The following is a 12,171-nucleotide window of genomic DNA, read 5'->3' as shown; positions in this document are numbered from 1 at the left end:
CTGACTATAAGTAACTTTGCAAGTACATGTCAACTTATTCTAACCCTAACCCTACCAGTCTACCGATACTCTACTAATATTCTAATGAGAGTTAGTAGACATGTAGGTGCAACGTTACTTATAGTCAACTGAATGTGTTAAAGGGACCATCAAAATAAAGTGAAACCCAATAATGTAATAAATATATATATATATATATATATATAAAATACATTATTGCATCTTTCATTATGTCTATTCTAAAATGAATTCCTGTAGCCTTTCACAGGACTTAATGAAAAACAGTTTTTTCCCCCATGCCATCTCCAGCTTAAACCGCTAACATATGAATCATTACCTGCGTTCTGTAATTAATTTCCGTAATTCAATCTACATCCTTAATTATTGCCTCTTTCTCAAGTATTATGTAAATACATATGCATATCTCTTTATTTATACAGTTCTATATAGAGTAAATGATGCACAAATCTGTACATAAATCTACTGTTCCGGATTCATACACATTTATTGTTAAGTTTTACTATTTAAATGTTTTTTTGTTTTGTTTTTTCTGTTCTCATGTCAGATGTGTATGTATGTATGTATGTATGTGTGTATGCATGTATGTATGTATGTATGTATGTACCAGGAGCACCTTAAAAAACCACAACAAATTCCTCGTGTGTTTGCACACCTGGCGAATAAAGCTAATTCTGATTCTGATTCTGATTCTGATTCTTTGCCTGTGGTTAATACAGCTAAAGCTGTAATACAGACTCTGTTGCAGGAGAAGACCTGATGAGACCTGACTATTGAAGTCAATATGCAATGGGCCCATGACTGGTCCCTGAGGAACTCCTGAGCAGAGTCACGTATTTACTGCTCTCATTAAATACATACAGACATATTCATTCCTTTCATTAGATTGAATTCCTTAGGGGTTTTAGTCCCATTAGGACACCAGAAACTTCACAATTTGGCTTTAATACAATGTCAGTTATATTGAATATCATCATGTTTTTAAATACTGACATTTATTTATAATTATATCCGTCTTCTTCACGTCTTATTAATATCAACATTTTAAATGCAGCTATAAAAGGGTGAAAGTAGGCAAGATGAGCAGTGATGGTTGAATACGAGTGATTTTTATTTATTTATTTTTTTTTTCTCCAAGTAGCATCTGCATCCATCTCTCCAGATTTGTCTCACACTGTTGGATACAAATGTAATCAAATATAGCTCTGAATCATGGGAGGAGTTCAGGACCGCTTACTTAATTGCCTTTAACCCAATTCATATACTTCTCGCTGTAGGAGAATTGGAACCATGCAGGAGTGATTACAGCATCACCAAAAGTAAGAGAGACTGATATGAAGAGGCAGCGGTTTGAAAGGAAAGAGGTGCAGATTGGGAGACTTAAGAGAGATTCCTCTACAGCTTATTGTGCATATTTTTCTTCTGTTCTGTTGACTGCTGGGCTTGGCAATATTTTTGATTAGCATTTTTCGTGCATTCAAATTTTATGTAAAAATATTTATAGTTAAATATTGCTGTTTAGTGCTATGCATTGCTAAATTGGTGCACATAAATTAAATGGTTTAAAAATTGTTCAAGTTTATTTATTTATTTAAATATGCCTTGATTATACTTTTTCACCTTTTCATGCCAATTTGTATAAAATGCTTGTGCAGTAATTATTGCCAAAATACTAAAAATACCAACAAAATTATACGTATGCACTTATGGGTCTGTGAGCTGGATCATACTCATAATTTCTGCCAAGCCAAAAAGGAACAAATATCATTGAACAATTTAGTTTCAGGTCCATGTACACTTGTTTCATCTTTAAGTTTAGGAAAGAAGTAAAGAATAGCTCTCAACTGATGCTATAGGGTGGATTGATGGTGTGTTTTCGTTTTGTGTCAGACAGACTGCTCATGATGGTCTGGATATAGAACTAACCCCCTCCCTCTCATGAAATTTCCAATTCACTGTGTGAAGCAAGTACAAATAAATGTGCCATTTGACAACAAGGCTATCAGATGTGACAATCTTCCAGGGATAGCCACAGTCATGCCACTGTGACCAGCCAATTTCTAGGCTTGTTTGAGGCTGGGGCGGAAAAATAAATGTCTACCAAAATATTTACAGGACTGAACATTGGAAAAACTGTGTGAACAGCATATACAACAAATGCAGAAAAATGCATCTCAGATTTGAAGATGACATTTGAACGGTTATATAACACATCAAATAGGCATTTTAAAATATCTTTATTTGGCACATTCTTGTAACTTTTCAAGACTCAAGCTTTAAAGCATACCATGCCTGATAGCCAAGTGCCTATAATATTTTTTCAGTGCAATCCACTGATACTCACAAAGAAGGAAGTTGCTGTATTATTTCCTTTGTTCTGTTCCTTTCTCTCAGATCCAGGTGATTAGCTTTGTGACTGAGCAGAACTGGGACTCTCTCGAGGTGTTTGATGGGGGTGACAGCACTGACACCATGCTGGGGAGCTTCTCAGGTGGGCTGTCTAATACTTCTATAACTCTGTTCATTACATAAACACATTGTCACAATGTTGCTTCTTTTTTTTTTGCTTTGAATGCTTGGAATATTCCTATGTGAATGTCTGAGAGAAATGCACAGTTTGTCTTGCACAGAAATGTAGTTTTGCATCAATATTTAGACCACTGTATGATGTATGAACAGTTTATACATCATAAGAACGATTCTCTATTGTCGCCAGTGTGCATTTGTGTTGCATTATGGGAATCGGAAGCTACTTACACAGTAGAGAAGGCTGAATTTTCCCTTTTATTGGCACAAAGAGCAGGCACAAATTTTACAAGTGCCCTAGAGAGGCACTGGATATGATTTATACACAATCATATCCACACACACTGAGCCATATGACTAAAAGAGCTGTATAAACTTCAGACGAATGCATGCTTAACGATTCTCATCTGCATTGGACTTTTAGAAATGAATGCTTAAGGAAGAACAGTGTGTATTTTTATTGTATTTTACTTGACTTTTAAACAATAGTGCAGAGCACGATGTAAATTCAAAGACATCATAAAACTTGATATTCAGACAGTTGTTTTGTATTTCAGAAATGTCTGTGTACTTGCCAAGTGAAAATAAATGCATGATGTTTGGTTTGCAACTTTGCTTTAATGTCATCTCATGTAAGATATGCATGATTTAAAATACTGTATGCAGAATAAGATAAAAAACCTCCACATCATTCCATAAATATCTTAAATTGCTTGCTACAGTTCCATGCCTTTTTTTTTTCACTTTTATCTTTAGTAGTTAGCCAATGTTTTCATCTTATATTTTATTTCAGCTTTATTTTCAGCTTTGTTTAACAGAACCGATTTTAATTATTTTAGTTTTAGTTAACAATAACAATGTGAAGTGTACAAAGTTTAATTTGCCACTATCAAAAAATATGTCTTGTACAAAGGTCAAGGATACATTGATTCAACTACATAACCACAATATGCTTACGGATTCGTTATTCTACAGGCACAACAGTTCCAGCCCTCTTAAACAGCACCTCCAACCAGCTCTACCTGCACTTCTTCTCAGACATCAGCGTCTCTGCAGCTGGTTTCCGTCTAGAATACAAGAGTAGGACATTTGTTGCAGTCCTGTGCATCTGGACTACACACACATCTCTAAAAACTCAACTAGCTTTTGCATTCAACTTAATTCCTCTCTTTATTTGTCATGTTTTCTTGTTTTCTCTCGCAGCTGTGTCCCTCACTAGCTGTCCTGAACCAGTAGTACCCATGAATGGCTTCAAAGTGGGCGAGAGACTCCAGATGAACAGTGTGGTGTCTTTCCAGTGTGACCCTGGATATACTCTGCAGGTGAGACTGAACTTGCCAAAAGTTGGACAAAACCGTGGACACAATGCAGCAGTCGTTGTTTCAGGACACAGAAGTTACATCAAGTGGCATCCCAACACAATTCCAAAATAGTTAATTGTACAGAATACCAAAAAATCTATAAAACGCTCTCTGTAGCAAATAATTCACTGCTCAAAACAATGTGGTCAGAGGAAACCATGATTAGTCTTGATTTGAGAGCATGTTATGCAACCTGGCCATGTTGGCACCTATCTAATTTGTCAAACTTTTATGGAAAATAAATGATTTTTCACAAAACTAGTGTAGAGTTTAACATTTCACATCAACAACAAAAGATTTTCCCCTGGGAAACTTATTTATTTTTCTCTGTGGACTGCTTAAATTTATGTACTAGTAGTAATGCCAAGGTCATGTGTTCAAAAGACCTTGCAGTCAGTTTTTTGGATAAAATGTTGGTTGGAGAGATGGGGGCAGTGACAGTTAATGATTTTTCTGATGCCTGGCTTCATGTTGCTCATCTGCTCTTTTACATTTGCATTACCTGTTGGTGGTGCTGGGTAGATTACTTACAAATAGTAGTCCATTACTGAATGCAAACCACATGATGAAATTTGTAGTTAGTTACGTAATCTGTTACATTACATATTTTAGGTAATATAATCTGACTACTTTTTGATGACCTGAAAAAGCTGAAATATTATGCAATACAATAACTTATGAAAAATACAATACAATAACTTATGAAAAATGTATGTATTTTGTGCATATTAAGTAATCATGTAATGAATAAAAAAGTAACTGTAGTTTGATTATGAGTATTTGAAATGTATTTGAAAAGTATTTTACATATAATCAGTTACTAACTCGCACTGCCTGTTGGTCACTGCTGCAAACAGTGTGCAAACCTGACAGCTATTTCGGGACAGTTTGAAATTAGTTTACATCTGCGATTAGTAGTAGCATAGACTCGCTCAGACTAGATGCAGACTTAAAACAAGAAAGGATGATGAGCTTCAGAACTTGGCTTAAGAAAGCCCAAAAATCTTAGGGAAAAAAAAAACAAAACTGGATGGTCAGAATGTGGCCAGTGTGAATACTGAATGAATGAACGAAAGACTGAAAAATTATTTTTATGTTTTGTCTTTGCAGGGAGTCTCCCATATCTCTTGCATGCCAGTGCCTGTGCGCCTCTGGAACTATCCGCCTCCTCTCTGCATCGGTAATAACTTCTGTCATCTTTTATTCATTTATTTATTAAGCATTGCATGTTTCTTGAGAAAAACCTAATAGTGTCCTATTAGGTACTTATTAGTTCTATCTCCTGCTGTGATTGGCAGAGCTCTTGAGATGATTCATGGCTTGGACTGTCATCAGCAGTTTCCTGATTCCTGCTGCTTTTTCAAAGACACAGAGCACATTTTTAACCCCTACATTCAGGATATGAAGCTTTGTAGGGCTTCTCAGTACATCCATAGGGTCTCTTTGAGTCCAAAGCCAAGGCTTTAATCAGAGTGATATTTGAATCAATCAGTAGTTTAGACTCAAAGCCTCGAAAGGAGGAGGGGATAGAGCATGCGTTTTCACTGATATGAGAAGATTGAAGGCTACAGAGGTGCTCGAGTGGCCTTTGATAGCTTTGGGAAGTGAATTGGCCTTTTTAATAAATAAAAGACTTGTTTTTCCTATGATGTCAATTGAAAAGCTAATGTGTTACATTTATTTATTCGGCACAAAGCTTTTAGGGTTACTGCACAAGGTAGACGGCATTGCTAAGCAACGTGAAACATCAATCGACTTGTAGCCCACACAGGTTGCTGAAGATATAACAGTACATTGCATGTTTACACATCTTTCCAAATGGATATATATCTTAATTAGTTAATTATATATCTTAATTATTTATTATTAGAGGCAAATTAAAAGAATCTTGCTTACTTTCTTTCACAAGCAAAGTTCTAATTTTCTTGCTTCCATTAAAAGCAAAAGATGCATAATATTGCAAACATAACCAATTTAAAATCCTTTAACAAATTTAAAATCCATCTCATGTATATCACTTAATACATATCACATATAAATTAGATTTTGGGTAACAGTTTAGAATACTGCTCTGTTGTTAATTAATAACTACATAGGAACAAATTACTAATGCCCTAATAACATTCTAGTAACTACTATTAACTAACAAGAAACACTGATTAACGATTTAGTAAGTAATAGGGCTCAGTTGAAAGTGGTAGTTCACTATTAGCTAATCAGTACCTACTATTTTTTCATATATCCAAGAGAACTACTAAGAGCTACTATACAGGTTCATAATTAATGTGAATTATGCATAATGTATAATTAATTCTTAAGTAAAGATCATGGTAACCCACTAGTAATGACTCAAGTATTACCAAATCCTTCTAAAGGCACTACTAATTATTTGAATCAGTATTCTAAAGTGAAAAGCATGATAACTCCCTAATGTTGACTGACGTCATTGTAAGCTTTTGAGATATATGTAAGGTTTTGGATAGTAATGACTCAAGTGTTACTACATCATTCTAAAGGAATTACTAATTACTTGGATCAGTATTCTAAAGTGAAGATCACGGTAACCCACTAGTAATGACTCAAGTGTTACCAAATCTAGCAAAAGGAATTACTATACAGAATCTTACAAAAACCTCAAAAGCTTACATGATTTCAGTAATTACTAGATAGTGATCGTGTTATTCACTTTAGAATACTGATCCAAGTTCCTTCTGAAGAATTTGGTAATACTTGAGTCATTACTAGTGGGTTACCATGACCTTCACTTTGGAATTAATTTAGAATTTAGAATTAATTATTAATAATTGCATTATTCATATTAATTATGAACCTGTTTACAGTAGTTCTTATTAGTTCTTATGGAGGTATGGAAAAAATAGTAGTTTTCAATGTGCTCTTAGACGTTTGTATCCCACTCTACAAAAGCCTTGCTGGCTCACCAAAAAAAAAAGTTTGCGTTCAGGTCAGTGACAGCAATTTTCACTTTCAGTCATCTGCCATAAATATATACATATATTACCACCAATCAAAAGAAGTGGAAATAGCCTGTTGGTCGTCTCATATCATTCTCTAATGATAGCCTGACAGCTGACCACTGTTTTTGTTCCGTTGTTTTTATTGGTCTTTAGAAGTACTTTAACCTTGAGCACAGCAGGGTTGGCTTACACCACGGTATGTGTTTTCTACAAATGAATGGTTCTAACACTGGTCCCACCATTTTTCTTTTCAGCTCAGTGTGGGGGAATCAGAGAAGTAATGGAAGGCACCATCCTCAGCCCTGGTTTCCCAGGAAACTACCCTAGCAACAGTGACTGCACCTGGAGGATTTACTTGCCAGTCGGTTACGGTGAGGACACAGCAGAATGAGCAGATGCTGTTTAGAAAGATTGTTGTTAATGGCAGTGAATTCTAGTTTAAGATGAACTGGATAAAACTGGTAATGCTAACCATGATATTTTACTGGTTTGTTACTGGAAGTTACCAGAAATGTCAGCTGTAATACATCAAATTCCTACCTTTTAGTTACTAATGCCAATCACATTTTTAATATTTCATTTTTAGCATAGAATATGCATGCACATTAGCTGGACAAGCCTGAATAATTTTTTTTTTTTTAGTGTGATTGAAGCTAAAAAAGCTAATTTGTTGATTCCTTTGTTGTCTGATTTTGCTGCAGATTTGAAATATGATATAAAAATAATATCAGCAAACTTTTTTACTGTATGTCTATTGCGGTAACACTTGCAGTAACACAGATTAGCTGTATATTGAAGGAAAACTCTAGTTAATGGTGAATTCCCTAATCTAAAGTGTTACCCCTGTTGCCTATATAAAAATAGCCGTTAGCAAGCTGGTTGGGATATTAATTTTACTAAACACATTTTGTTTTCTAATCCAAACAGGGGCTCATGTGCAGTTCTTGAACTTTTCCACTGAGGCCAACCATGATTTCCTGGAAATTAGGAATGGACCTTTTGACACCAGCACAGTGATTGGCAAATTCAGTGGGCAGGACTTACCACCATCTCTTCTAACCACTTCACATGAGACTACTATGTATTTCCATAGCGATCACTCTCAGAATAAGCCTGGCTTCAGATTTGATTATCAGGGTAAGGAAACTAAATAAGAAACTTTGAAAGTTTTTATCAAGATTAACCATTTAAAAAAAAAAGCCTCCACATATTGTTGTAGTTAGCATTGTTGTTGCAGTACCGCCTTTGCACATTTATTTTCTCAGGAACCTCAATTTGCATGTCATTTTCAATACCTTGCCAAGACGATCAGTCAAGATAATGAGTAAACACGGTAATAACCCATTCTCTGTGAAGCTGTGCATAAAATCCATCAGGTATAAAATGCTGCTGATGCCAGAATCCAAAGTATAATATGAGTCCAATGAGTGAATTTAAAATTGTCATAGAAATGGGCTTTTCTAGGATGGATCCGTGAAAGCTATCAGAATTTACACTATAATGCAATGACAATTTGCAGTATTGAAATGGCTTGTGAAATCAATATTTACATAATTATGTGTACATTAGCATATAAATCAAGCATTATATCTGGCAGTATTCCCTTTTGCAGTGCTTTGTAAGATGCTCTGATCCACAGAAATTAATTTATTTAGTTGTGGTCATTCAGTCTGAAAGCTTCAGCGTATTTCCTTTTGTGTCTATGAGATTTGAAAAATAATTTAGAAAAAGTTGTTATAATGGCTCCAGACTCGGACAGAACTAATGAAAAGAAATAGAAAGCATATGATTTTTTTGTTTATTTCAAAATGTTTCTTCAGAATGAATTGAAAGACACAAAAAATAGACGTAGAAACGCAAGATAAACATCTTGACCCAGAGACAAAATGTGGTGATGTTTATGTGTTCTAGTGTTTTCACTGCCTGCAGTGAACATTGATCACTTGGTTGCATTGCCATGAATTTCAGACCTGCATGTCTGAGAGAAAGTTGTCGGAGCTTTGATTACATTTGCTTTGAATCAAATCCCAATGCTTTGCTGGGGTACAGCGATCAGTTGATTCCATGCATATGGTTTACATGTAAAATTCACAGAATCTAGGTTTAGATTGGTGCTTGGAGCTCAGAGCAATTTTTCTTTTTTTGATGAAAGTTGATTTCTTTGAGGTGTCACAAAAGATGGACTTGGGCCTGGCTTTCTTCTACCAGGTTCCTAAATAAATCATACATTTTCTTCCCGTCTTTCATGTATCAATATGTCTTTTCCAGCCTATGAACTTCAAGAGTGTCCTGATCCTGAACCCTTCTGCAATGGTGTGGTGGTTGGGGCTGGTTATAATGTGGGTCAGTCCATCTCATTTGAGTGCTATCCAGGGTATCAGCTGATGGGACACTCCATTTTTACCTGTCAACATGGCACTACGCGTAACTGGGATCATCCGTTTCCTCGCTGTGAAGGTACAACCAACTCCATTTTCTCCCCCACACCAGTAAACATCTGGTATGCTTATTTGCATTCTGAGAGGATAGATTTTATTTAGTAACCAACCTAGTTTGTAATGTAATGTGTCAGATTTAATATACTACACATTGTCATGTAAAACATTGATATTTTGGAGGTATAAATAATCTGAGTTACACACTGGAATGTGATTAATTCCATTCATTAAAAATAAATATGAGTTTTAAAGGTTTTGTTCAGAACATGAAAATCCTGACATCACTTGAGCACCTTCATATCGTTCCAAACCTGTATGACTTTCTTTTTCCAGTAGAGCACAAAATGAGAGGTTTCACACCATGTTCATGCTGCTCGTTTTCATACAATGGAAGTGAATGGTGACCAGGGGCTGTCAAGCTCTACAAATAACAAAAAGTGCTATAAAATAGTTTATACATAAATAATTTACTTAACTGCTGGCAAATACTATATTATGTATGTTTAATTATTAGCTTTGTTCTCCCCATCGTCACTTCAGCTTTGAATGTGGGGTCCAGGAGGGCAACTGCACATAAATGTAAATTATTTACTGTAAACCATCACTGCAGACTCAATGGCTTTATTCTAACATCTGCTCCAAGGGGATGATGGGAAACTAATCGAGTTCATTCTTGACCCACATTCTCATGCTCATTTTTCTGTTGATTCAATGAGTTAATTATTCAGCGGGTCACGAGGTAACATATGCACAGGGGATGCTGAATGCTCGTGTGGACATAAAGACGCTCCAGGGAGGTACTCAATGGGCTGACATTGCATTTGCAGCCTCGTTGCCTTGTTCAGGCACTAGTGCTTTGCCCAGCGTCGCTGCACAGGTGAACCCGCAAATAGAAACACACATTATTCATCCGCTTTGTGTTATAATAATCCACACAAAGAAAATCTTAGTATCAACCTGGGCCTTGTTAGAACACTCTTGCACCGTGCGTAATTGAATTTGCAGTAATCGAGAGCTCTGGTGTGAGAGTGTAAAAGGAAAGAATAGATATGATGCATCACACCCCCATGCTGTGTAATATGAACAGTCAAGATGAAAGATGTGACTCTTTTTCTTTTAGACCATCTCAGCTGCTTGAAAGTCTCCTACTATAATATTTACATAAGTACCTCAGAACAATATTCTTCAGCTTTAGTGGATGTTTAACAGGTAAATGGCATTTTTGATGGGTTGCGAAGTCACAGCTAGATTTAAAATTAATGCATCTTTTTATAATAGCTTTTAATACTGATAAAATCAACAGACAATGGGCATTTTCAAGCATCCTGATTATTTAGAATTTTATCGTGTCCATATAATAAACCCATACAATAATGGGTTTAAAGGTTAAATTCAGCCAAGGCTGTCTGTATATTTGTTTGACATTTGAATATAATTGTTTATAGACTGATCGTTGACCATGCGCACACTCAAGTTCGTCCATCTTTACCGATAGTAAAGAGCTCTATAGTGCTTTGACAGTGCATTGCTTTAGTTTAGGTCAAAGACTTTATGCTGTGGTGACTGATGAGATGTCTCTTTAGAGGCACAAATTACAAATTTAACACTGAAATTCACTTTATTGCCTGTTTTAAAGGGGTCATATGATGCGATTTCAATTTTTTATTTCTCTTTGGAGTGTTACAAGCTCTTGGTGCATAAAGAAGATCTGTAAAGTTGCAAAGACTAAAGTCTCAAATCCAAAGAGATATTCTTTATAAAAGTTAAGACTTGTCCATGCCCTCCTAAAACGCCTTGTTTAAACATGCCCCCACATGCCTACGTCACTGTGTGGGAAGATTTGCATAACGCCGCCCAAATGTTCACGCAAAGAAAGAAGGCGTAACTTTTATTCTCGCTATAGTATTGTTGCCGCCGCTGCCATGTTGTGGAGATGCTGTGTGTTTCATTGTGAAAGCGAAACTACTTTGTTTGGCCTTCCAAAAGAGGACGATATCCGCTTTGTCATGCCTAGAGCTGATCCGTGCTGGTCGCTGAGGATCGGCCAATCACAACGCACTGGATAGCTGGCCAATCACAGCACACCTCGCTTTTCAGACCGATGAGCTTTGTAAAAACTGACGCATTTCAGAAAGGCGGGGCATAGAGGAGAAACAATAATGTACATTATGTGGAAAATGTGTTTTTTGAACCTTAAACCGCATAAACACATTGCATTACACCAAATACACAAAATAATGTTCTTTTTAGCAACATCATATGACCCCTTTAAATTACATTTAAGTAGAATCAGGGACTCAAGTAAAGTACAAATTCTTACTAATATAATTATAGTACAGTTACTAATAGAAGTATAGTACAAATTTTAAGTAAATGTTAAAATTATAAGTACTTCACACCCCTACTGCTCTAGGTATGATCAACATGTGCTGCCACCAATAGTTCATGCCCAGGCTGTCATGTACATAGATTTCCTCTCCCAGGCATTAGAAAGCTGATCGATTTTCTCTTCCTCTGCCCCACCTGTTCATATCAACCTACTTGGCCTGTCCTCCATCTATGGCTCTCTCCTCTTTTTTAGTTCACCACAGCCCCACATCCTCCCATCCCCACTCACCACTAAACTTTTTTTGCCCAATCGATAGCATCACCATGCATTTCTTCTTGATAGCGTGGCATGTTTTTTTTAAATCAATGCTGTGATCGATACTTCATTTAGCAAGTAAGGTGGCGAGAGAGAGCACACGGCACAAGGGATTAACATAGGCACCCCTCTCAGCATTCCATCGGAGACGAGAGGAAATGAAGGAGGAGGAAAGAATGCAGGAAGAATTGTAGAAGGATTGAGAGGGA

General features: G+C 36.2%; 1 protein-coding gene across 1 annotated transcript in view; it reads left to right on the top strand.

The window, feature by feature from the left end:
* The window catches only part of LOC107698986 (CUB and sushi domain-containing protein 1-like), a 320,519-nt gene that overhangs the window by 256,202 nt on the left and 52,146 nt on the right, over nucleotides 1-12,171 (top strand). The window contains exons 36-42 of the mRNA XM_016500120.1: nucleotides 2,413-2,509; nucleotides 3,520-3,624; nucleotides 3,748-3,866; nucleotides 5,016-5,085; nucleotides 7,135-7,251; nucleotides 7,808-8,017; nucleotides 9,149-9,337. Of these exons, the coding sequence (XP_016355606.1) occupies nucleotides 2,413-2,509; nucleotides 3,520-3,624; nucleotides 3,748-3,866; nucleotides 5,016-5,085; nucleotides 7,135-7,251; nucleotides 7,808-8,017; nucleotides 9,149-9,337 (907 nt within the window). The remainder of the gene's footprint in view (nucleotides 1-2,412; nucleotides 2,510-3,519; nucleotides 3,625-3,747; nucleotides 3,867-5,015; nucleotides 5,086-7,134; nucleotides 7,252-7,807; nucleotides 8,018-9,148; nucleotides 9,338-12,171) is intronic.

This window comes from Sinocyclocheilus anshuiensis, unplaced genomic scaffold, assembly GCF_001515605.1.
Source record: "Sinocyclocheilus anshuiensis isolate Anshui unplaced genomic scaffold, SAMN03320099.WGS_v1.1 scaffold74, whole genome shotgun sequence".
In the NCBI taxonomy this organism is placed as follows: domain Eukaryota; kingdom Metazoa; phylum Chordata; class Actinopteri; order Cypriniformes; family Cyprinidae; genus Sinocyclocheilus; species Sinocyclocheilus anshuiensis.
The sequence above is the reverse complement of the archived record's forward strand: the minus strand, read 5'-3'. Positions and strand labels throughout refer to the sequence as shown.